Below are 27,983 nucleotides of genomic sequence, written 5' to 3'. Positions count from 1 at the left end.
TAGGAAAGGGTAGTCGATAGGAGTAGTTGCTTGAAGAGTGTTTGCTAAGTATGTTTGTTAATCGTATCACATGTACCAATGTTAGTCTCGCATGCAGTAACGATGGTAATGATGAAGTCTTGAATTGGTTAGAATAGTTGCTGAGTGGTGATTAGAAATTATGATTGATGAAATGTGGAACTCTTTTGTGTATGGCGAGGTTAAGTTGAATGGCTTGTTTGATAATTGTGGCATCATACGGTGGTTAATGTTACATGAATGTCTTGATTAGTGGGAGTATAGGATGAATTGTAGAAATTGTGATGTTGTAGCGTTATAAACTGACCTTTGCAGGTATGTAGCTAGTTTAGACTTGTAACCTTTATATTATCCATGGTTGGATTGGACATAATTACAGTAGTTGAGGTAAGGAACGTAGGTGGAATGTTGGTTGATTGGGTAATGGTTATGTGTAATTCGTGCACAATACGTGTTTAAGTGGTAGAAATAAGTTCTAACGGTGACGAGCCCGATGGCACGGAACTCCGAACATTGTTACTTGTTTTGCAGGCTCAATAATTTCAAAATTCCGTTCATGTTCTGTGACACTCGATCGAGTATAGAAGCATACTCGACCGAGTAAGCCACACTCGACCGAGTATACTAGCACTCGACTGAGTGCCTATTTTTGCGAGATTACGAATCGATACTGTCCTCAAACACTCGACCGAGTATTCAGAATACTCGACCGAGTAGTCATACTCGACCGAGTACGGTTTTATCGTGACTCAGCCGGGTTGTTCTAAAAACCCTACATCTCTTCTTCTTTTCTCATTTCCGCCTCCAACATCCTCTTCTTTCCTCCTCTAAAACTCCATATCACTTCTCTCTCAAACCCTTGGGTTATTTCTAGGTGGTTGTTTGTTTCCCTCTTTGCTTGCCAAAACTTCATTTAAGGTAAGGTTTTAAATCAATTTCTTTCATTTGTTCTTAAAGTTATGGTATGCCCTTGCTGAAATTTCGAATCCCTATCATGTGTAACTGAAATTGGGTTTCTTTCTCTGATAATTTGAATTTAAATGCTTATAAACATCGTCTATGTCGTTACTAGAGCAATTTCACAATTCAAATCGCTTCTTGTGTGGTACAAAGCTTTCTAGGGTTTTGCCTAGGTCGATTTTTTTTTTTTTTATCTTTCTATGGTTTTAAGATATTCTTTCAAGGATCATTGATGAGTAACATGACTCTTTTGATTAAAATACCTTGTGTTTTGTGAGAAAAATTTCGTCTTAAAAGTTCGTCTCAAAAGTGTATACATTCCGAAAAACAGTCCATATATGGCTATTTTCTAGATAGAATATCCTTGTTAAAACCTATCTTTGTGTAGAATGCCGAAAATAAGGGCCAATGTAAACAAGAGGACCCGTGCCAACGTTCAATTTGAGACGGGTCAATCTAGTCAAGAACCTGTTGTTCCACCAGTGGAAGCTTATCCATCGGTAATCTTTTCCGATTTCAAACAGCGTAAGGCCTTCATAGACTTGATGAGTCGTCCTTTTCGACCTACTCGGTGTGTGAACCCCGAGATTTTGGAGACCTTGGGGATTAAGGAAGACATAACCCATATCTTTGAGACCTTGGGAATGGAGGGGTTGTATCACTTGAGAAAGAAGTCCTACCCTCACTTGACCTTGGAGTTTTTGAGCTCGTTTGTTTATGATGCAAAGGAGAAGACGGTCTCTTTTTGCCTCATGAACGAAGACCATGAGTTGACTTTGGATGAGTTTGCTAGCCATCTAGGCCTAGAGGCTGAGGGGACAGGGTATCTTAGTGATGTAGCTAAGAATAGTGGTGCACCTCTTTACCTTCCTTACTTGACTGGCCGACCTGCTCCTAGTGCTAGTGTTATGCTGATTAATGGTGTCCAGCACGTGTCCCTCCGTATGTTCCTTAGAATGATGACCTGTCTGTTGTACTCGAGAGATGATGTGAGCAAACTTAATTCTCATGCGGTTATGCTGTTGATGTCTTACCTGAACCTGCACCGTAGGAAGCCCTTTTACTATAGCGCTCCAGGGGTGGTTTGTGCTAGCTTGGATCATATAGCGCAGTCCCCGAACTGTCACATTGCTTGCGGGGCCATAGTGACCCGCTTAGCCCAGCGCCTGACTGACTTTGAGGCTCCACCTCCATCGGGGGACGAGCTATTTGAGGCCGTGCCGACCATGAACGCCAAATATTGGTGTAACAACAGGTGGTTGCAGAAGATGGATGATGGGTCTTATGCCTAGAGGGTGAGGGGATCATTGTGGATGGTACTTCCTAACCCCGCACGCCTCCCTGTGGTTGACCACTTAGCTGAGTGGGAGCCCATAGGTGGGATACCTAGACCAGGACCTCAGTATTATTTTATCGACCCCACCATTCTCCTAGACTTACCTGAGCCTTCAGCGGCATCTGAGGGACAGCAGGCTTCTCCCCCACCTCGTAAGCGTCGTAGAGTTAGACAGCCTAGAGAGGACCCAGTTGAGACTGAGCCCTCTTACTCCATGCCGAGCTACTACCCACGGCAGTACTCGCCCTACCCCATAGTGCGTGACCCTAGGATGTAGGTTAGCGACTTGACTGAGCGGATCTCCACCACCTTGGTGCTCCGCAGCATGCATGAGATGGCCCATAATCAGAGCATAGGGACTGAGCTAGCACAGCCCGTCTGGTGGAGAGGACCCAGAGTAGACACGGGTGTCTTCCACAGCTATGGAGTTGACCCCGGATTTTGGAGGCCGCCTGAGGAGACTGAGTTTGGCTATCTCGCAGGACCGTGGGGAGCCAACTATGGCAGCCAACTAGGAGGAGGAGATTACTCAGCAGTGGGTTATCAGGGAGCTAGTACCTCGGGAGCCGTAGCATCAGGTGCAGGCGGCGATGACGAGATGGAGGGGGGTCCATATCAGTGATTTTCTTGTATTTTCTAGACTTGTTTCAGTTGTGGATGGATATTTATCGTTTCTTGTCGTACACTTTTATTTCGGATGACTGTACTTGGCCTTAAGGACATTACTTGTTTTTATACACTATGGTTGTGATTTGGTAGACTTAGACATGCCTTTAAGTATGGCACTCATGACTTGTCACAGGTTAGTTTGTGGGTGGAATTGTGTTTCATTGCTGAAATCGCTCTCTGCCCATGAAAACTCGACCGAGTATAAAGAATACTCGACTGAGTAGAGCTTACTCGGCCGAGTAGACTCTTATACTCGACCGAGTAAAGCTTACTCGACCGAGTGGTCCCTCATACTCGGCCTAGTATCAGGTTATTGCGTGATATAGTAATGTAATTCGTTTTAGATTCTTATGTTTAATTCTTTAGTCTTGTATGTACTATGTTAACTTGTTAATATCTTCACGTCCCCGTGTGGAGTACCTTGTTCAGGTGTAGCGGTAACCTTAATACGTCGTGTGCTTGGGTGAGATGACAGTGGTATCATGACTTTTCTTGTTTGTGTAGCTCTTTTAGTAGAATATATGTATGCATCTTCTCTTGCTTAGTAGTTGTAGGATAGTTGTGGATTATGAGTAGAGTTGTGTTGAGCTGTATACTAAAGGTATGATCTGTAATAGTGTCCAACTATGGGTTATCATTGTCGTTGGGTGCACTGAACTTCGGGGACGAAGTTCCTTTTTAGAGAGGTAGATAACATATCGCGATACAAAAGTCCATATAAACAAAAGTTAAAACAAGGTTTTGAGTGTTTAGCCTTCTTTACTTATATGCCTATCTTCTATGATCATCTTTCCGGCGTTGTGTAATGAGTTAAAAAAAATGGTGATAAGTGACAAGAAAATTAGAATTGAATGATATATACATATATGTGTGCCTAATAGGATCGTGAGTTTCGTAATCGTGGTAGTTGGAATTGAGTGTCTTGTGGTGCTATACGTTGTACTGTCTTGTGGTGGTTCAGGTGGTTAACCTCGTTGTTGAGATGTGTGGGCTAAACTTTGGGGACGAAGTTAATTTTAAGGGGGGAAGACTGTAATACCCATGATGTTTAAGGACTCTTTTGACCGACCCTTTGACCAGAAAAGACCTTAGAAAGAGATAGGCGAGGGACTAGGTTAGGATATGTGCTTTACGAGAGTGTTTGCTCGACCTAGCAGGGACTACTCGGCCGAGTATTGTGTATACTCGACCGAGTAGAGCCTACTCGGCCGAGTATGGTAGTACTCGACCGAGTATGGCTGATGTTGACGCGTCGATATAAAAACGCAAGTTCGCAAGATTCATTTCATTTCTCATTTTTTTTCGACAGTTCCTCTTCCTCTAGCCCTAGCCTACCTCTCTTACCTATCACCCATACCGCCATACACTCTCATATATTTAGCCTACACCTCAACCATGGGAAGGACGGGGCTTGCGTAGGAAGGATGTGTGTGTGGTCGTCGTTCGTGTCACCGTCGGACCACGTTATTAGGTAAGTCGCTGTTTGTGGTCTCTTTCAGTAGATTGTTGGAAGTAGTTGTATAATAGCATGTGGTCATCATTGTAGGATGCATCTCGGAGTCTTACTTGGCTGTGTGTGGATGCATTCTCATGGTTGGCGATAAGGTAGGGTTTTCCCTACTCATTTACTGTTAATTGATTTAAGAATGTGATTGTTGTGTATGAATATTTTCTACTGATCATCGGAGTGTTGGTGTGGTGGTGGTGGTTGTGAGGATGTTGTGATGGTTGTGGCGGAGTCACTTGCGGGAGTGACTTCACGCCCTAGTTTGCCTTCCGTGGAACCCGTCACGGGAGGGGATGTGCACATTAAGGGACAGGGTTATCGCTCGTTGATGAGCGGGATTTTGGTGGGGATTAGCTGCGGTCCCCCACTAGTGGCGTGGGCTACCTGTTGCGATGGGTAGTCTGACAGGGCTACACACCTCGGCGTGTAGTCGGTTACTGTGTGAGATCGGGAGACTTGGGTTAAAGGATGATCAGCTGGTTACTTATCGTACTTGTCTTATTTTAATTATTCAGTAACTGACCCCATGTTATATTTCCAAAACTGTGGTGATCCATTCGGGGATGGTGAGCAGTTGGCTTAGCAGGTACAGTTTGTTGTTGCTGTTGGGCATCGAGGGAATCGAGTCATCACGCTACCGGCATAGGTGTTCAGACGCATGAGTTCTTTAGCAGTCATAGTTATCACTTGTATTCAGTTTTGTTCCGTGGTTGTAAAGTGTTAAAGTAATTAATTATAAATGTTCTTTTGTTGTCTATTTGATCTATTACCTCGAGTGACCGAGATGGTAACACCTTCATACACTGGGATGGTCCTTGGTAAGGCGTCCTGGTGTGCGGGGGTGTTACATCAAAAACTCATAAGATCTATTTATAATGCATTTTACAAACTACTTGGTCGAAGCAGGAATTTGACAGCAACTTGTCAAAAACTTAGGTCAATTTGTAAAAATCACCATAAAATGTCAAAATATGTTCTTAAAACGTGGCCTATCAATTTAGAAACATATACGAACCTTTTAAACATTGGCCTTAGAATCATAGCTAATCAATAAGTAGTTTTTAAATTGCCAATTTTACAAAAACATGACGCGAAAACATTACTGTACAAGAATATTTTGACCACTGTCCACTAAAATATTTATTTCTCCTGAACCGTATATTATTTAAATATGAAACTAGTGGCATATGAAAGCTAACTCACAAAGGTATCACACATAGAAATTTCGTACAAGAATTTTAAACATGCAGTAAATGGCAGCCAAAACAATCAAGGGCAAAATTTCGCGAAATCAACCAAAATCACATTCTTCACAATTCCACACAATAATTAATACTTTACATGTTTAATCATATTCACACCTCCCACATACATGTCAACATATTTTCCCCATATCAGCATGCTTGTAATAATGCTTAAAAGAAATCATATCACATCTTTCCTCCGTAAAACAAGGTTATGCCCCCGTAACCGCAATCATCAATGAAAACAACATTTAAACAAGACAACAAGAACTTCCAAGGTAAAATAAACAATATTCATTTTAAATTACCCCACACTGTAATATCTCTCAAGGTAACCGGTTCAAAACTGGAAGGGCCAAGGTACGAATTAGGCGCGCTTTCCTAACGGTACTAATAGGGGCTCCTAACAGTTTCTACCCGGGGTTCATTTTATTAGACACCTCCTACGTTCATTATAGTTCATTGGTTAGGCCTGAGGATCGTTTTGCTCTGATACCACTTTATAACACCCCCATTTATTTAGGAGCCTTTAGCTAGACATTTCCAAATAAATAAGACTGTTACCATCTCGGTTTCCCGAGGTAGTGAATAACAAAGTATAACAAACCAAAGTACTTTAATTAAAACTTAACGTTTACATGTTTATTACAACTTAACCAAACTAAACTTAATATAAAATAAGATACAACTTGCAGCGGAAATAAATAAAGTGATTAAATAATCTATGTGGTCAAGACTTCTAGGTAGATTAGCCAAATCCTCACGCATCCCATAGCTCCCAAGTCAGCTAATCTTTAGCACCTGTCAAACCTGCTCCCCATTATGGTTCACCACAGGTGTTCACGAATACACTGTCAACTACGAGGTTGAGTAGGAATAGCTAAACAACAACAATAAATGAATAGAAGACAATATCAAATGCAAATGCAAATGCAATGCATGCTCATGATCAATCCTCCGACGCTCCCGTTCATCCCGCCAATCTCTGGCCGGGGTAATCTCAATAACATCCCAGAGACAAGTTCCGCAGAACCAGTCTGGGGAAACCAATGCAAGTGCTCATTATATGATATGCAAACAATTGAGCTATACCACGTTCTTACCATCTCAGACACGAGGCTGAGGAAACCAATAGTACAATTCATCTCAAACACGAGCTAAGGTGGTCAATAATCAAATCATCTCAGTACAACCAACCAAAAATTATATATCATCCATCACAATTCCAATTAATTCAACCAATACAATCAGCTAAGATCATTCTAGTAAACATTAAAGTGATTGAGTAGTTATGCTACCTGGCAAGCAAATCCAATCAAGCAAATCAAAGCGATCCAAATAATAAAGCAATCCAAACCCGATTATAATTTCTTCACAATCGTCACCTAATCAAAATATTATAATTCTTCCATCAATTATTATTTATTACTTCCCATTATTATTTATAAATTACATTCATTTTCAAATTAATTATTTATCATAATTATTAAAGGTCCATGATGCTTAAAAACCCGTCTCAAATATAACCCGAGTCACCCGATTTAACCAATTAAAACCCGTCACAAAAACACCCAACAACACCCAATACACAGTTTAGAAACCGTGACCAACACCCCTCACAAAGCCCACCAAACCCGACACCACAAACCACCAAAGCCACCACCCAACCTGCCTACCTCCTCCCTACACCATGGCCCATCCAAACATCCCCCAACCACCAGTCTAACCACCTCCCACGACCTGCAATCACACGCCCTAACCACACGACACCAACAACACACCCTTCAACCCGTGCCCCAAAACAGCCTGACACCAACAACTACACCCAACCTCACCACCTCCAGCCACCACCATTGTCACCCCTGGTCCATGGTAGTTCCAACGGTACCCTCCAACCTCACTCACGGTCAGAAACGCAACCACAGTAACCATCTTAAAACACCCACGACACTACACCTGTTTTCCCTTGTTCTGCCGCCAACACCGCCATCTGCCACCACACCAACACTACCACCATGGTCGACTACCTTTCCACATTACAACCCCACCTTACCCAGGTCTAGCCGAGGCCGATTAAGGGTTCAATTACCCATTCCAATCCCCCACGACTAAACCCGCATAGCCCTAAACCTGCCACCTTTAACCGCCCCAAAACCACCTCAGAACGGTCAATGGTGGTCAACAAAAGGTCAGGCCAGACACACGGTGGTCTAGTGTTGCTCTAGGTCCAAGTCACGAGTCCTATGGTCGCTCCTAAGGTGATGAACGGTGGTTGTGAAAGTCACGGTCATAAGCTATAAAAATTAATTAAGTTTTAAGACGGTTTTACCTTTTATCGTTTAATTGCCTCTTCCGTCTCCAAGGCTCTTTCTTCTACTTTATGAATTATTTTCAGAATTAACATGGTATTTATAGTCTAAGATTAGAGAGTATGTGAGGCCAATTAGGAAACTACTACAATTACCTTATTCTAATTATTATAGGAATTACCTATTATTATTATTACCATTATATTATTATTATTATTATCGTATATTATATTAGTCTTACCATAAATAGGATTTTCTCATACTATCTTTACTAATTTATTATTGCCATAACTTTATTATTATTATTATTGATATAATTATTGTTACCTTTATATATTATTATTTTCATATTATTATTATAAATTCCCGATACAGTTCCCGATCACACTCCTACTAGAATAATAAATTCCGGTCCATATAACTATGGCACACGGCCCAAAGCTCAATTATTAGCGAAGTCCAATTCCCGACTTGGATACTTAATTTATTATTTAATTAACGTCTTACTTGTATTATTATTAGAAATGCCTTTAATTAATTATTAAATTACATAAATTATTCTCATAAATTACTATCAAAATACGGGGTATTACAAATGCAAGCAAACTGACACTTATAGCAAAACTGTCAAATGCAAATGAGTTGTAAGATGTTTATAATAAAGCTGAACCGTCGACCTTGCAAGACCTTTGATAATGGACTCTCATGGGTCACTCTTCTCTCATGAAGCAAAGGGTAAGCAAGTATATGTAAGAGAGAAAGAATAAGAAGTCGCTCACCTAACTACGACCGACATAAACATGCATGCAATATAGTATGATAGACAATTCTAGCTACCATGCACATACATTCTAACCAAACAAGGTCCCGTCACAGCCAAGGGCTTACAAAAGTATAGAAAAGTGAGGTAATGGGTAAGAAGGGGCAAAATATTTTTGGGAATGTGAGGGTAATAGCCAAGATAGCTACCTAAACAAAACCAAATTAAACAAATCCGCTTCTAACAACCCATCAAAATTAAGCATAAATGCCCTTGATTGGCATTAAAACTCACTAAACCGAATAAAATCAACTCCTCATAAGATATAATAAGAACATGGGAGCAAAACCGGTTTCCGTTCAAACTCTTTTTCAATTTTTTCTTTCTTTTTCTCGGTTTTTCTGTTTTTTTTTTTTTTTTTTCTTTTTCAACTTCTTTTTTCATCAATTCTCCTTCTTCATAACTCTTTGTTCTGTTACATTTTAGGTGCTAACCCACCTTGGGAGGTCATCGAGAATTATGTTTATCGTGTGTGGAAAGAGTTTGGTGTTGATAGGGTCTCGTTCCTTAATCATGGGATGTTTATTGTCAGATTTGCTAAACATGAAAGTAGAGAGGCTCTGTTAAATGTTGGGTACTATCTGTTTGATAATAAACCAGTTATTATTAAACCTTGGGTTGAGAATATGGAGTTTGTTAAAGAGAAGGTTGATGTTGTCCCTGTCTGGGTTAGGTTAGCTGGTATACCCTTGAAATTTTGGGGGGACTGCTTGCCTAAAATAGCAGGGCTTGTTGGAAAATTTGTTCAAAGTGATAAAGATACTTATGATAAGGTTAGACTCAGTTATGCTAGGGTTCTGGTTGAATTGCAGATGGACCAGAAGTTACCTGATTCAGTTAAGTTATTGGATGATTATGGTAACCTGGTTAAGGTGAGAGTGGATTATGAATGGAGACCTATTTCCTGTGCAAGCTGTACAGGTTTGGGTCATGATGCCTCTCAGTGTAGAAAACCTAAGAAAGCCATAGCCAGGAAGCAAAGCAAGGGTGCTGTTAGTAAGCCTCAGAAGACACGGATATGGAGACCTGTTGTAAAGCTGCCTGTGCAGACTGCTAGTCAGGATCCTCCTGTGCTTACTCCTGCCATGTTTCCTCCTCTTGCCAGTGCCAGGTCAACTGTTAAACCTACACCTGCTAAGAATATTATGAGGTTAAATAGGCAAGATGGAATTGTGGGAGTGAGGCTATCTGGAAAATTTAGTCAATATACGTTTTTGGATGCCTTGAACAACTCTGTTACTCCTAAGGAGAGGGTAATAGAGAGTGGAAAGGATCCCCCTGGAGAATCTAGTCATGCATAATATTGGATTCTGGAATGTACGGGGTCTTAATGACCTGAATAAACAGAAGGTGGTGAAATGGTTTATGCACAATAATGGGGTGGGTTTGTTTGGTCTGCTTGAAACCAAGATCAAACCTAGTAGCTTACTTAAAAAAGATACCTCATTGTGTGAGGGGTGGAGTGTCACCACTAACTGTAGTTGGCATAAAGGAGGACGAATTTGGATTATGTGGAAACCTACTTTATTTGAACTTCAATTTTTGGCTTATGATGCACAATATATTCATATGTTAGTAACTTCCAGACTGGATGGGAAACAGTTTTACCTCACTATGATATATGCTCATAATGGTCTACTTGAGAGGGTGAGCTTATGGAATTTTTTGAAGGATGTGGCTCAATCTTGTAATGAACCTTGGCTATGGTTGGGAGATTTTAATACGGTGCTCTCTCCTATTGAAAGATTGGGTGGATCAACTACTGATGGTGAAATGGAACACTTTCAAGAGTGTGTGTCAATATGCTATATGGAGGACTTATCTGCTACTGGAGCCTTGTTTACCTGGTCAAATAAGCAAGAGCCAGTGGATAGGGTTTACAGTAGATTGGATAGAGCTATGGGGAATCCTGAGTGGTTAGCTGAGTTTGGTGATTTTGTCCCTCATTTTCACCCTGAGGGGATTTTTTATCACTGTCCCTGTACTCTGGTGGATAGGAAGACTGATCTTGGGGGTAAGAGGAGTTTCAAATATTTTAATATGTGGGGTTCTGCTGCTACTTTTCATAGTGATGTCAGTAGTGTGTGGACCAGGCAGTACAAAGGGACTAAAATGTTTGTTGTGGTTAAGAAATTGAAAGCCTTGAAACCAGTACTGAAGCAGCTGAATAAGTCTTGTTTTTATGACAATGAGAATAGCACTAGTATTGCTGGTACTGTTTTAGAATGTGACACCCTCATTTATCGCGGAAAAGTAAACACGTAATTCTAGAATAAAACAGCATGGATATGTTTGTAATAGGTTCATTTGGGTAAAAACCTGTAATTTTTAAAACCTGAACCTGTTATAAAGATATCTAAATTGGAAGGTGTCAAAACATACAAGGTCTAAATAGAAGTTTCGCAACATAACCATTGCTAAAATCGCGAATAGCAAAGTTATACAACCAAATGTAAAGAGGGAGACATATGTCCCTAAAATGTATGTGACATAAAAAGTGTTTAAGGGTCACAATAAAATAAAACCAATCTAGGTTCCAAGGTTACTTTGCTCGCTAGCTCGTCCATGTACCCCATATATGCATCACCTACCTGTCAATCGCATTTTATACAAATACGAAAGCCACGGTCGGTGGGAGTAACTCCGAGTTCTCCCGACCACGAAATGTCATAATTAATATAACATGTAAACATAAGAATATGAATATGAATAACACATAGCCTTAGCATATAAATGCTAGACAATCGTGCTTATCATGTGAACAACAATATAACAACACATAGTCCTAGCATGTGAATACTAGACCGACTCATACTACACTATCATGTGAATCACATAACATCCAGGAATCCAAACTCTATCAACCATAGCTGGCTTGCATCTCACCTTCTATGATTCATAGAATCATCAAACAAGAAAGGACAATATATCTAGAGACAGGCATAAGTTCCTAGTACAGTCAATAGTCACTTTGTAACTCGAGTCTATACCACGAGGTAGGGAAGCTAGTATTTTGGCTCAGAGGTTAATATGAATAAAACATGGCCAAAACACCTAGTATCTTGGCTCAGAGGTTACATTTAAAACATGGCCAAGATACGACTCAACCCTAATCCTAGACTCGCGAGACCTGGCGAAATGCGGATAAAACCACCGCACCCAAGACTCATGATAAAACCACATGAGTACCCTAAGGAGTCCACCAAAGGGTTGGCTAGTACTTAAGCTTACCATCTCCTCACAAAATAGGCAGAAAGGTCATGCCCCAGCTTGGATATAAACCCACCAAGCCAGGAACACAAAGGCTATTAAGCTGTGAACATACACTCGTCAAAGATTATAATGGCCTATCTATGATGAAGGCCGAAATACTCATCTAGGACCTAAATAAAACCAATCTAGGTCCCAGCTTGAATACTTTAGCCCACACCACACAAGACAAGTAAGACACCCAATTAACCATAAGAGAGGCAAAGAGTCCAAACTTGCACACTCAAATGATCATACACACCCTAGCATATGAAAGGTTACGCAAGAGCATATTCAAATGACAATCCAACAATATCTCCAATATCGGTAATAATCCAAATTCCATCTAACCGTTAATCTCATAATTCATGAGAACAAGCTAAAATGGCAACAAGGCAAGAAGACTCAAGTATAAGGCAACCAATTCATCCAACAACCAACATGTGAAATGATAATCACAAATATTAAGGCATCAACATAAAACATCCAAAAACAACCAATCTCACCTCAAAGACAAACCCTCGACCCGAGTCCCGCGACGGGTCATCGGTCAAATCGAGGCTGACCGGTTTAAACCTAGTTTGACCAAACTCGTTCGGTCAATCTGGCCCAGCTCAGAGTCTTGGCCTACTTTGGCCCAAATCACAAAATTTATCGCAATATTATTCTCATGCTATTTCCAATTTCTATCATGTGAAAAACGAAAGTAACACATTATCAATTACCTAAACACTTATCAAACAACAAACACAACATCAACTACTAATGTGACATTAATTCGTCGAGTAACTCAGAATAGTTACCTTACGCTAGCAAAGAGACAAGTAATAACTTGAGAAAGCTTCTAAAACCCAAAATTACTCTTCATCTTCAACCACATATGAGTCACCTAAAATAATTATGTGAAAGGACGATATTAACGAATTATCGTTATATAAAATATGAGACGGAAATTAATTTAATTATATTTTAAATAAACCAAACTAGCGTCAAAACAATTTATAGACACGGCTCAAAAGTTATTATGACAACCTCAAACTCGGCCTAACCACTAACTACACATGGCCTCAAACTCGTGACTTAGCTAGGCCACGCTTGCCTGGCCACGGCCAAAGCCTGCTAAGCTACGGCCAGGCCAACGCCAGGCCACGACTAATAACTAGCTCATAACTAGACCGCAAGAGACCACCCATGACGACTACCCACTACCGCCAAAACAGCCGTGAAACCATTCCACAATCCGTGATGAAAACATGGTCTAAGTGTCCGGTTTTGCGTTCTCAAACCCGCCCCAAGCACTCATCCTTACGACCCAACTCGGTCCCAAACATGTTCGGAGAATCGTCTCAACCTCGGTCGCTCTTACGCCCCAAAACAAATCCCGAAAGGCACCATTTTATCCATCCCAAACCGCCCCAAAATAATCCATACATGTCAAAGATACACCGTCTTAAATATACCACTTACTAACTAGCATCCCAAATGATCCCTAGAGGTCAGTATACACCGTCTCAATCATCTCCACATATCAGTATACACCGTCTCAACTATACAACTGACTAATTAACATCCATAAGGATCCCTATATATAATTATACACCGTCTCAATTATAAAACAGACTAACCAGCATTCGAAATAAACATATTTTACAAGTAATATCGAGTAATCTATAATTGTTACCTTTTTCCGATTGAACTAATCATTTATGACTAACAAATCTTCTACCAGCCCGTCTATCTCAGCACTTACAACCGACTTATAATAAATAAAGCTGAAAGTATAAATTGGGTTTGTAAAAATACATGACGAAAATGAATGTTACTTACATCGGAATGACGAGAACGACGAGAGGAGCGCTATGGAACAAAAATAGTTGAAAACGGATAAGGAACGAAGCACCGACGTCGATTAACAGATCAAATTTTGAAAAGGAAAGAGAACTCTCCAGAAGAAGAAAACAAAGAACAAAGAAGAAGAAAAGAGACGTGCGTTCGTGAAAATGAGACAGTAGCCTGCTAGCCTGCTATTTATATTATACGTACGTTTCTTCGTCGTTAAGAAACTTCGATAGTTATTAAAACCGTTTCGAGTTAAATTTAACCGGTTTAAGAAAGAGTCTCATAAATGAAACGGAATCAATAATAAATAAGTTTAAAGAATGAAAAATAAAATAAACTCAGATAGTTAACGGAAATAATAGGAATTCGATTCGAATCGGAGTTATTAACGATTTTTACTAAATTAGCGGAGTTTAACGAAATTTGATAATTTAGCAAAATAACTCAAAATAGCTAATTGGATGACTTTTCCTAAATCCGTTTTGAATCCACTAAGGGCCGACTTTCATAAAGGACTCGTAAAAGGATCGGAAATTATTAAATAAATAAACTCGAACTAGCTTCAATAAACTCGAACTAACTTTAAATAAACTTATTAATGATTATTAAAATTAACGTATTGAATTATGATGAAATTAATTAATAAGCTAAGCATATATATATAAATCGTTAAATGATGTAATTAAATTCAAAATAGCAATTAAAAGAATTTTATCCAACTTAATAAAATACGGGGTGTTACATAGAACACATTCAGAAGGAGCTGATTAATAAACTTGGTGATGCTGATGTGATACAAAATAGAACTAATTAGTCATTTGAGTTGAGGAGCTCATCTCTTTAGAGATAGCTTTTTGACTCAAAAAGCTAAGATTCAGTGGTCTATTGAGGGTGATCTGAATACATCTTATTTTCATCATGTTATTAAGAAGAGGAATATGTTGAATAAAGTGTTTCAAATTGAGGATCACCATGGGGTGGTTTGCACTGAAGGGGCTAGCATTCAGGCTGCGTTCTTGGAGTATTATCAAGAACTCTTGGGGACACAGACTGAAGTAGCTTGTGTTAATCAAACTATAGTCAGAAGGGGTAATTGTTGCACTGAGGATCATCTTGCCATTCTTGCAAAGCCTATAACTGCAGATGAAGTCAAGCATAGCATCCTTAGCATCCCAAAAGATAAGGCTCCAGGGCCTGATGGCTATAATAGTCAGTTTTATAGGGATGCTTGGGATGTTGTTGGGGATGAGATCTGTTCTGCTATAATGAATTTCTTCAGTATTGGGCAATTGTTGGTCCAAGTTAACTCCACTATAGTCACTTTAATTCCAAAAGTTGATAGGCCAACAAGTGTGAAGCATTTTAGACCTATTTCTTGCTGCAATGTGCTCTACAAAGCTATCTCAAAAATTCTTTGTGCTAGATTGGCACTCATCTTGCCAGACCTTATCAATCGAAGTCAGGGTGCATTTGTGAAGGGAAGGAGTATTCTGGAGAATATATTGATTTGCCAGGACTTGGTCAGGTATTATAATAGGGGTATAGCTTCCCCTAGATGCTTGTTTAAATTGGATTTATAAAAAGTTTATGACTCCATTGAATGGAGCTTTTTGGATCAAATGTTAGTTGCTTTAAAGTTCCCTGATCATTTTAGAAGTTTGGTTATGACTTATGTTAGTACCACTTCATATTCACTTAGCTTGAATGGTTCACAGTTTGGTTATTTTAAGGGGAGAAGGGGTTTAAGGCAGGGAGATCCCATTTCTCCATTGTTGTTTTGTGTGTGTATGGAATATCTTTCCAGGGTGATGGACTATGCAGTAGGCCAGTGGTATTTCAGGTTTCATCCTCTATGTAAGAGTTTAAGGCTGACACACCTACTATTTGCTGATGACTTATTGATGTTTTGTAGAGGTGATGTCAGGTCTATTATGTTGATTCTCAGAGCCTTGTCCACGTTTAGTGATGCCTCAGGTCTCAAAGTAAATGCTGATAAGTCTGAAGTGGTATTTAATGGGGTCCCTGAGTGGCTAAAGGCTGATATCACCCATATTTCTGGTTTCCAGGAAGGATCTCTTCCATTTAAATACCTGGGTGTGCCTGTTCAACCTGGTAGACTTTCTAGGTCTGACTGTTATATTTTGATTGAGAAGATTGTTCAGAAGATCAGGGGCATAGGGGCAAGGAAGATGAGCTATGCGGGTAGGCTTGTCCTTATTAACTCTGTGCTCAATACTTTACATAATAACTGGTCTTCTATTTTTCTCATTCCCAAAGGTGTGATTCAAAGAATTGAAGCTATCTGTCGCAATTTTTTATGGAGCAGTGATGAAGTTTATCATATGACACCTCTTGTGGCTTGGGAAAAGGTATGTTGTTCTAAGCAAGAAGGTGGTCTGGGAATTTATGCAGCAGGGGTGTGGAATATAGCAGTTATTGGAAAATTGGTGAATTGGATATATACTAAAGCTGACAGGTTATGGGTTTTGTGGGTAGATCATGTCTATCTGAAAGGAAGTGACTGGAATGATTATCAACCTTCTCTGGATTCTAATTGGAACTGGAGAAATATTTGTAAAGTGAAGGATGTGTTGGCAGGTGGTTTTCAGGATAACCAGTGGGTGGCTGCCTCTAGGGGTTATTCTGTGAGTTCTGGTTACCAATGGATTAGGGGACCACACCCCCCTGTCCAATGGAGCAAGGCTGTTTGCGATAGGTGGAACATCCCTAAGCAGACCTTTGTTGGTTGGTTGATTTATAGAGAAGCTCTTAACATTAGAGCTAAATTGCATCATCCGGGACTGTGTGATTCTGAGCTCTGTGTACTCTGTGAAAGGGGAGTGGAAACCCATGCTCATCTTTTCTCAGAGTGTGCTTTTAGTTCTCAGATTTTAATAGCAGTGGAGCATTGGTTACAGCTGAAGTTTTCTGCTCCATGTCAGAATTATTCAAAGTTACAGCTTACAATTTGCAACATGGTGAAGTTGGCCTGTTGGTACCATATTTGGCATGAAAGGAATAGATGTAGGGTGGAGTTCAACTTAAGACGGCATGTTCTAATTGTGAATGCAATTACTGAACAGATGAAGAGCAGACTGAAGAAGCTGGTGCAGCTGCCAGTAGCTAGTAGTGATAGACTTTGGCTAACTTGTATAGGGATTGTTATTGATGTATGATGTATTAGTCCATTGTCTTACAAGTTGTTGATCTGTCAAACTATGTACTGATCGTCTATTATTGAATGAATACAAATGCTCACATTTTACCAAAAAAAAAAATCTCCTTCTTCATAATGCCAACTCCCAACTTCCTATACAAACCAAATTCGGCTCAATAACAATATACCGCAAAAACAATCACTAAACTAGCTTGACAAGGCAGGCTATGTTTGGGATGTAGTTAAGGGTCAAAAGGCAAATTTGGCTAAATGTGGAGTTAATGGCTAAAAATGAAAGAAAAGGAAATATAAGCACCTCCCTGCATATGACACCAACCACTAACCCAAATGCATGCAGGCAATAAGCAATTGAATTTCATACTTGTGCAAATTAATTATACATGTTATGCAAGGAGTAACTACTCACAATCCTACATGAACTGGTCATGAATGACACCAGTTTATACGGTTCTAAATCCTTAGAAATTATGAGTAGGTTGCCAAAATTTGAAATCAAGTCTATTCGTTCAGCTAAATTTCAACATTAACTCGTAGATTATGCAATAAGACAATGCTAAAAAAGATAATTAGTTTATGCAAGGCTTTAAGCAAAGAGACTAAAAGTAGTGCAATTTCATCATCGAAATACACCGTTCCGACTCAACCTAAATGCAAAAATAAACGTGAGTTTTTTTTTTTTTTTTGAATTTTCTATTTTTTTTTGTTTTTTGATTTTTCAATTTTTGAAAATAAAAGACAATGCATACAAAAATTAAACGTGATAACAAAAATGCAATAAAAACAGTATGCAGACACAGATATGGATGCATATACCCTCCCCAAACCAAACTGTACAATGCCCTCATTGTACTCAAAACTAGGGAAAGGAAATGCAAACTGAAAAGAAGAATGAAGCGTCAGAAAACTTACAAGAACACACAAAGTAGGGACCTCCCCAAACCAGCCAGTGATAAGGGAGGTCGCTAACAGCTTCATAACAACATCATTGGAAGCGAATCAAAACAAGCGAACTCGATCGGAAAGCAAAGTACTCGATCGAGTAGAAAGGACCGTGGAAACGCTCGATCGAAAGGGTTAAGTACTCGATCGAGATTTCAGCTTTACAGGGTGCTCGATCGAGAGCATAAAGTACTCGATCGATAGAGTAGATACTCGATCGATAAGCCTTAAGCCTGAATCCTAGGTGTCATTTTAAGCACCTGCAAGCACGCAAATGGCGACCAGAAATACTACCAAAAACCAAGTCTACATCGTTCTGCAGTCTATAGTTTGAAAACCAATTATTAAACGAAATGTTCGAAAATCAACTGAAAAGTTTTAAACTCCGGGTTACCTCCCGGTCAGCACTAGTTTCAGATAGGTCCCAGCTCGACCTTCTTTTCTTCATACACCCACGCAAATCAATGGCCCACAACAAGGCTTCTGACTAAATGCGGTCCATTTAGCATCCATGATTTTGATTTTAGGCCTCCATAACATCGCATCAACTGAAGAACAGCAACCCATTGAAGCGTCATGGCCTTCGCCTTTGGCTTCATCGCGGCCTTTCTTCTTATACGCATAGCCTCGTCCAAACCGCCTCCTGGGTTATCAATCCATACCGTTCCAGTCTCCAAATTCAACGTAACATGCCCGCCTCCTGTGTTCGTCAACCTGTAAAGACCTGTAGAAGAAGTAATAAAGGAATTAACCTTATTTGCATAATCATCGTCCAAATTAAATTTAGACGATAATTTATTATTCTCAGCATTAAAATTACTCGATCGAGTAACAACACTACTCGATCAAGATGTCTCCTCGGCAATTGTACTCGATCGAGCAGTTTGAGTTACTTGGTCGAGGATCTTGTTTCCCTTAGTGCTCGATCGAGAACTTTTATCTTCTCGATCGAGTATTTCTTCAGTAATTTCATTCGATCAAGCAGAGTAAGGCTCTCGATCGAATTTTTGAACAGGGACAGGCGAGGCCTCATTGTACTCTTCCTCTTGAATAGTATTTTCAACATCTGAGCCATCATTTTCAGCATCAATAGGCAGAACCGGTCCTTCATAGGGAATATCAATCCTAGTGCGAACATCATAGACTGTCTCGGGTTGCTTAGAAGTTTGCTCGGCAATTACTTGAGCCAACTGAGTCTTAAGTCTCTTGATAATGGCGTCTTTAGTTTGCATAATCTCTTGCGCTTGCAGTGCAAGTGCCTTCACTATAGACGTCAATTCAGCAATCTCTTCATTCTTTTTAGCATGAGGAGGGGTTTGTTGGTGCGGCGGCCAAATAAATGGAGGATTTTGATAACCTCGTTGCTGAAACGGATGTGGCGGCACATATGTCAATTGCTGCGAATGTGGGGTAAAGTTTGGATAAGCCCCACTGTGGTTGCCATAGGAATGGCTACCTTGTCTACGCTGCTTAAACGCATAGACTTCATCGTTCTCCGCCAGACAAATAACAGCATTGTGCCCCGCAGCACCACATCTCTCACAGTAGACCACCTGTTGCGCCATAGTATGGAACTGAGGTGGACCACCTCAATATTGTCTACTCTCCAGATTGTCAGATCTTACATTCTGAGCTTCAAATTGTGCTATAATTCTGGAGACGCTAGACATCTTGGCAGAAGAATCAAAGGTACTCAAGCCTTCCCTTTGACGCTTTTCTTCAAGAACTGTCTAGTTAGAACCTGTAGGACCTATCAAAACAAATTAGAAGAAAAGATAAGAAATGCCTCAAGGAATAAATTCTCTGAGGCTAAAACAAACTGAAATAAAACAAGTAAATAAATAGTTGTCTCCCCGGCAACGGCGCCAAAATTTGATGAGGCTGTCGCAACCCTATCAAAAATAAAACCAACCGGCTCTAACTAATATAGCAGAGGTAAGTCGGGTATCGTACTCCACAGGGAGGCGGTCACTATCTACTTGTTATTCTAGTTTGTCACGGTCACAAAATGGAGGTTTGAGTTGTTTTGACTAAACTAAAGAACTGAAATAAAAACAATAGAAGTAAAAGCAATTAAAATAGCAAGAGTGAAAAGGATTGAGAGAAAATAGAGAGAGATGTTGGGATGTCGGTTCACCATGATATTACACAAATCAGCTAAAGGTAGGTCAGTAGGTCTGATGTGAGAAGGGTAGTGGAAAGGTCCTTCCGGTCCGCTATCCGCCCTAAAATACTACTAACTTAGCTTCCGCCCTCATTAGAGTAGTCTATTGTTCATAACAAGTCTGTTCATTCCAATCTTCCAATCTAGGTCTGAATTTAACCAGTTTAATTACTTCAGTTGCATGCATTCAACCTAATAATTAATTACAGTTATATTGCTATAAAACAATTCTCACATGTAAACCTCCTAACCTCATTATCGCATCATTGCTTTACTATCATGGCTCCCCTAATCCTAGCAATAGAGAATTTAACTACGCATAACGATAAATAAAGCAATAAAGATGAATAAAGCAATAACAAACATGTTAGAAAGATGTGCAAAAGAGAATTAAATTAAATAGAAAGAGAGTAAAGAGAGATTACACTAGTAAAAGATCCGGAAAATAGAAAAGCAATGTCGAACCAGAATGGTTAAAAGAGAAGATAGATAAAAACTGAATGAAAGGGGGTCAGATCTAAAAACTCCCTTTAAACCTAATTAAGTCTCTCTTATTTATAGGAGAGATATTTATTTAACCTAAGATACGATAACAAGATATTAAAATCTTGCGTCAGATGGAAAAGTACTCGATCGAGTACATTAGAACTCCTCGATCGATCAACTTCCAAACAAAAACCTCTCGATCGAGTACATCACTACTAGATCGAGGGACACCAATTATGCATCTCTCGATCGAACACAGCAGAACCTTCGATCGAGGACTTCTCAACAGCCAAACTGCCCGATCGAGTAGACTAGGTCTGCAAAAGCCTTCGATCGAGTCATCTACTACTGAACCAGCTCATTTTGACATTTGATTTGCTTCCGAGACGACTTCACGCTTCCCGAGGCGATAGTATTCTCGCTCCAATTCCTTCCATCTCCTGAATGCAGGCTAAAGGGACAGTAAAAAGCTCAATTCTGCTCCTTTCGGGTCCATTCCTGCAACTAAAGCCAAACGAACCAAAGTAGACTATTCGGGGCATTTCGTAGCCTAAAACTACGGGAATCGCATAAAAATGCGTGCAAATAAGACTTAAAAAGGCTATATAAAATGCACGCATCAGTTATATCAATGGCATTAGGACCATATCTGATTTATTTATGGATTCACAATAGGTAAGAGAGAGTGTCGAACCTGGAACATAAGCATTTGTGGAACTTAGTAATGATCGTGTAAGAGCACAATGTGAGGTTTGATAATTGAACTTCAGGACGAAGTTCTCTTTTAGGGGGAGTGAATGTAACAATTCGAAAACTAAGGAAAGAGAAAGTACGGAATATAAGGAAGCAATGAGAGTTGAACAAAGAACTTGGGATGAGAGTGATAATTAGAAAGAGCGTATACGGTTGATAGACATATGAGATGCGAGAGAGTTCATGAAAATCAGTGATGAGACTTGAGGAAAGGAGAGAGTGGGGTGAACTTCGGGGATGAAGTTCATTTTAAAGAGGAAAGAATGTCATACCCGAATATTTTGGGACCCACAAAGGACCTCGGGACAGGTGAGGGAACCCACGTGTACTCGGAAGTAAAGTATAACCGTACACTAGACCAAGTGCAGCTGGCACTAGACCAAGTGCAATTGGCAGCAGACCAAGTGCAGCTGGCACTAGACCAAGTGGAGCTGGCAGTAGACCAAGTGCAGCGGTACTCGAAAAAGTAAAGGTGGCACTCTACCAAGTGGAGGTGGCACTCGACCGAGTGCCCTCTGGGCAGCAATCCAAAGCTCCTGATTATGTGTCACTCGACCGAGTGGATGGTTCACTCGACCGAGTGGTGAGCCTCACTCGAACGAGTGAACCGAGCACTCGACCGAGTGCTGCGGAAACCGCTAAGTTTTCTCGCGTGGGCTTTTCTATTGATGGACCTTGACATATATATACCCTATTTTCTGATTTTCCCTATTTCCAAACCCTAATTCCTTTTCTCTTAACCCCTCCTACCTCTCTCTCTATAACCCCTCCTTCTCTAAATCTTAGATCTAGAACTATAGGTGAAGAATTTGGAAGATTCATTCACATATTCTTGTTCCTTATCACTTAGTGAGTATTATACTACCTTTTTCCCTTTAATTTGGATAATTCGTTTTAAGACTCAAAACCCTAAAATTTGGGGGATTTGTATGGGTGTTGTTAATTAGTGTTTTAATTAGTATTAGGAGTAATTAAGGATAGTAGTGAAGGGTTAATTAGTAGTATTAGTTGTTGTAGAATGTGTTGTGATAGTTATTATGGAATTATGTAGGATGAGACGGTCTTATGAGATGGATGCTTGGTGGTTTCAGATTTCTTATGAAGAATGCTAAAAGGTAGGTTAATCCTACTCGGTTTCAATAATGTAGTCATTACATATGTTGTGGTTAATGTTGTAATTAGTGTCACATAGTTAGAGTAATTACATTATAACATGTTTAGCTGTTAATAGTACCATTAAAGAGATAAGTATGTTGGTTGGATTGCATTATAACATGATATTGGTTAAGAAGACTTGATGAGTCGGTAAATGACATATTGTGTGGCATCTTACATGATTTTATTTGTCATGTATATTTGAGAATATGATGGTTGTGATTGTTTGGTGGTGTTACTTAGTTATTGAGGAGACGTAAGACGGTTGGGAGACCGTCTTACGCTTAAGTTGCCTCTTGGAGCTTCCCACTTCAAAAGGGATGTGCACATTAATGACTTGAGTTACAGAGGGACTCGTGTGGTTGAGACACGACGTCTGGTAGGGGATCCGGTTGGCTTCCGGACCCGGTACGTCTGGGCGTGTCATGGTACCTGTTTGTACGTGGATGTTGGTATGTCTGGGTGTGTCCCTATACCAGTGTGGTTGTCGGTATGTCTGGGCGTGTCCCGGTACCGTGATGGTGATTGTTGGATAGCGTCTCATTCATATTGTAGTCATGTTGCATACTCACACACTTTGAGTTGTGTCACGCTTTATTTATTTATTTATTGAAACTGACGTTTGTTGTGTCTGTGTAATTGTCACCTATTTCCGGGGTGGCCTGTGTCGATCCATATGATATTTCCGATCATATGGGGAGCAGGTTAAGTACAGGTTTTGCATGTTGACGTGATCGGGATTTGGGCCGCGCCTTGGACTCGGAGTCGAGTAGCATAGCATAGATGACATAGATGGTAGCCGACTTGTAATTTGTATAGTTTACATATATCATTTGTTTATGGTTATGTAATCCACTAAACTCTTTATTTAAATACGATGTTTCTTGATTGTATCTCCGATTTACCACCTCGAGAAATCGAGATGGTAACATCTCCTAATTACCTTGGCCGGGTAAGAAGGGGGTGTCACACTAACAATGGCTACCTTCTCTAATAGAAGGCTCGACCACCCCATCACATATAAAGCAAACAGTTTGGTATTAACTGGCTAAGAGCATATTCACAGGTTTGAGGCGTCCAGAACCGTGCTTCAGGTATGATCTCTGCTTATGACTGACGAGCTTATGTACGCAAGTTTAATGGACTATAAACGGCCCGCGGAATCCCCAGGTCATTGGACTAGGGGTATACTTTGACTTTCACCTTGTCCAAGCTTCGGTCAAAGTGGGGGTTCTGGAGAGACCCGTATCTGTCGATACTGGAATTAATAGACTCGCTTCAAACACCCGGTGATGATAGGACAATATGTAGTCTAAGTTGGCATTTGTCATTTATTTGGATTCATTTTACGATGTAGAACGAGCGTTGTCGGTGAACCGTTATTTAATTTAAATGATATTCAAATTAATAAAGATTTTAAATTCATTTTATTTATTTTAATTTGAATTTATTTTCTGATTTATTTTATTCAAAATAAAATAGTATTTGATTTGAAAAATCGCTTTAAAAGTTTAAATTGTTTTTATAAATCGTATTTGAAAAACTCGATTTTAAGACGGTTTTATACACGATTTCAAGGTCGTTTTTTATCCGATTTGGGCACGAATTTCGATGCAATTTTTAGCCCAATCCCTTATCCTCCAACCCGTGTACAAGACCCAATACCCACAACCCAAGCCATGTGCAAAAGCCTTCCCATATTCACGTTTAGAACAGCCCAAATCCCCTCCAAACCCGTGTTCACTTACCCATCTCGAAACTAGCTCAAACGCCACCCAATCCGACACCTACTTGGCTCTATCCCGAGTACTCACTTAGACTAACTACTACCCATGGGCCATACCCAAACCCAGCACCCAACCAAACACAAACAGACCCGCAAGAGAACAACATAAACACGCACTCTCCTGCTCTGTTTTCTCACCATAAACCCGCACCACTAGAACCCATATTCCAGCCATGGCTCAAGCCACGAACCACCATGACCTATCCACCTTTTGACTTGGTCCCCAAGAATCATATAATCCTCCATAATATTTGCCAAACCCAGCTCGAATTCCCTTCCCAAAACCGAAACATATTACTTACCAAAAACCCTCAACAATCTTTCGATGTTTCCTATTCCCGTCTCATTTCTACCCATTACCTTAAACCTCAATAAAACCATCTTCTATAGACTCCTACACCATATAGTATTCTTCCATAGTCGAGTTATTGAGAAAAGATATAATCTTAGCTTTATAAACCCTATTCCAACCATTCCCGTCTTCATATATATACCTCCTTTAAAATCCCTCAAAAGGACTTGACCAATTCCGTAACTTTGCTCCTATAGTATATCCACACACTCATAATCCATTACCAAGCAAGAAAACTCAGAAAAAAAACCCTAAATCAAGCTCGAATTGGCTCGACAAACAGAGTGTAGAAACACTTTGTTTTCGCGCTATTTATAGGGTGAAACCAGTCCTCTTTTGCCTTATTTTTTTCGTGCTTATTCCTTCAAAACTACCACTATTTGTTTGTACTTTGAAAATCTACGCTCTTTCATGATTCCAAAACATCTTTCCAATCGAATTTTCATCAATAAACGAGCTCACAAATCAAGTTTGAAAAACGCTGCGCAACTCCTTCAAAAACACGTATTTGCTTTGCTTCTTCGTCGACGACGGCCCCTCGAGACAAAATCTACGATCGATTACGACCAAGACGGTGTCAAAGATACATGTAGGTTGAGGGTGAATTTAAAATCCTTCCTTTCTCCTTTTAAATTCCGTTTTGTATTGCATTATTTATTATATCGTATTATGTTGTTTTATCGTTTACCATGTTTTAATGACTAATTATGAATAATTTTTGGCATGACGTTAATTTCAATTATCAATTCGAAGTTATTGATGTTTAATTTAATTAGAATGAAATTCTTATTAGATTTGCCATGTTTTTTTCGTTCTTATGATTTTTCACATGTTTAGTTTAATTGCTTGTTTATTTAGCATGTTATTAGATCTCATTTGTGTTTATTTATTTTTATCCATATAAAAATTGATTTGTGATGATTTTCCATACTTATAATTTATAATTTTAATTTAGGTAAATTTTCGGGATTTTCTTCAATGATTTAGTATTTATTTCGTAATTAACATTATTTTTATGCAAAACCCGCGCAATGCACGGGTCAGATTGGCCTGTTTCGTGATTTCTAGAGCAATGCACGGGTCTGTCCATATTATGTGTTTTAATTTGTTTTCTTATTTGATGATTTTTGATTAGTTTTAGTTTAATTCGTTTAATTAATTTTAGATTTTAATTAATATTGTTATTGATTTGTGTTCTATTTTTTTTTTGAATTAGATTTGTGTTCTATTTTAACTAACCACTAATGTTTGTTAAGTGTATCTTATGCTAAGAGTACGAATATCTCTTTCCCTCTCTCGTTGTTTGTTTTCTAGAATAGCTAATGAACTCACATGCTAGATTTACTCGACGAGTTAATTGCATTAAATTGACATGGAACGTAATTCACATGTTTGGGTCAAAACATTGTTTGCAATTCAACAAATACAATTCATTCGACTAGCCATCATTTTTCTGAGTAGAGGTCGTCATTGCGACGAGCGGAGTTAGATGTCTTATTAACGGACTTCCTAACACGTAGCCACACATACTTTTTTCTCTAAAACGGTTTTCGAGTTTTCCTTAAAACTTGGTGGCGACTACTTTTTCAAAACCGCCGTGGATTATCAAATTCCCACATCCACACAAATAATGAAATAGAAATAGAATAAGAGTCTTACAATTCATGAACTAATTTGGCTTCAAAAACTTGTTCAAGATGTAGAACTTAGCCCTCCACATAAATAATTAAAAACAAACTAGAAATTGGAAATAGTTTATGTGTATTCTAATGATTAAAAGGTAGAGAAGTGTGTAAAAGTATATGGAAAATTGATCAACAACACCTACTTACATAGGTCTTCAAAGAGCATCTCCATAAAGTCTCATAAAGTATGAGCATAATTGCCAAATTAAAGGAGAATTAAAGAGTTGTCGGAATCGAATGCATTTTGCCACTCAAAGTGGCTATAAGTTCAGTAGGTCTCATGAGATAGCGTCTCCCACTAATTTAGTGGGAGACATAATAGGGAAAAATGAAATTCAATGGGTCCCTTACCCCATCATGTGAGAGGTCTCTCAATAACGCTATTGAGAGACCGTCTCTCCGAAGTTTTTGTGAAGTTCAAGAGTCTTTGTTTTGCCACTCCGAGTGACATTTTCTCGTGATGCTTCCTTGCTTTGACCGTAGTCTTTGGGCTTGGACTTGCTTTAAAATCCACACTCACATGACATCTTTAGTCCAATACCAACCTCTAAAGAATCCATCTCCATACATAACAAGAAATCAATCCAATTATCCCATAAAAACACACAATTCCATTACCAACCCAACATAGAACTTTTTACATTACTCCGCTCATTTTTAAGAATACTATTTCTTAAGTTTTTTATTTTATATTATTCTTTAATTCTTTTTTGGGCTTTTAAGTTATTCTTGCCTAACGAGAGTTTCGTGTTGATGCCCTTTCACTTATGCTTGCTACCTGGTAGTTTGAAAATCATGGATTTTCTTTTACCGTTCTCATCCGCAAGAATGTTATAGCTTGATATTCACTAAAATACTTCTCAACCAACAAAATCCACTAAAATACGTCTAAAAAAAACATAAGAGACATATACAATAAAATCCACTAAAATACTTCTCAACCAACAAATTAATCATCAAAATAACCTTCATTAACCCGTACTAAACTACACTAATCACAACTATATACATCCGTGTCGGACTATAGATCAGGTAACGGATCAAGTATGCCCATGTGAGATGAATAAGACAAAGAAACAATAGATAAGGAAAAACAAAATATTTGTCCCATCCCCACAAGTGGTGTATTACTTACTCGTTTTATTCTAATTAAGACGAATTTATCCACCTTAAGAACGACCTACTGTATGTATGGATTAATTTACTTAATGTTTTACCTTTAATTTAAATGTCCCTATCAAATAATGAAAAAAAAGTAAATAAATGACTAAGATGAGAGAAGTATCTTATTTATCATCCCCTATTTACTAAATGAATAGGTGAACTCACAAATTTTCCCTCCAAAAAGCATCTTTTTAAATAAGGAAGCTATTGATAATTTAATTATATTTACTAAATAAGGAAATTAATAATTATAATGTATTTCATTATATAATTCTTTCATAAAAATTAACCTTTTCATCAAATTATATAATTTTCACTAAACTATTACTTCCTCCATTCAACTCCACTCTACCATATTACCATTTTCATC

The 27,983-nt window shown here is 39.1% G+C and overlaps 1 protein-coding gene across 1 annotated transcript; it reads left to right on the top strand.

Moving 5' to 3' along the window:
- The first annotated feature begins 2,648 nt into the window (after nucleotides 1-2,648).
- Nucleotides 2,649-17,127, top strand: LOC141619998 (uncharacterized). Its single transcript, XM_074436985.1, has 5 exons — nucleotides 2,649-2,922; nucleotides 9,290-10,116; nucleotides 10,211-11,075; nucleotides 14,819-15,476; nucleotides 15,756-17,127. Exons 1-5 carry the CDS (start codon nucleotides 2,649-2,651, stop codon nucleotides 17,125-17,127), a joined length of 3,996 nt encoding a protein of 1,331 aa, XP_074293086.1.
- Nucleotides 17,128-27,983: the final 10,856 nt, after the last annotated feature.

Source organism: Silene latifolia, chromosome X (assembly GCF_048544455.1).
Source record: "Silene latifolia isolate original U9 population chromosome X, ASM4854445v1, whole genome shotgun sequence".
Taxonomy (NCBI): Eukaryota; Viridiplantae; Streptophyta; class Magnoliopsida; order Caryophyllales; family Caryophyllaceae; genus Silene; species Silene latifolia.
This window is presented reverse-complemented; position numbering and strand designations above follow the sequence as displayed.

Excerpts from the sequence above, each read along its gene's own strand:
- LOC141619998 (XM_074436985.1), top strand. The coding sequence starts at position 2,649 with ATGGCCCATAATCAGAGCATAGGGACTGAGCTAGCACAGCCCGTCTGG. Across the intron at positions 11,076-14,818 it reads GAATAGCACTAGTATTGCTG|CTAAGATTCAGTGGTCTATT; the intron begins GTACTGTTTTAG and ends TGACTCAAAAAG. Across the intron at positions 15,477-15,755 it reads ATTTGCCAGGACTTGGTCAG|GGTGATGGACTATGCAGTAG; the intron begins GTATTATAATAG and ends ATATCTTTCCAG.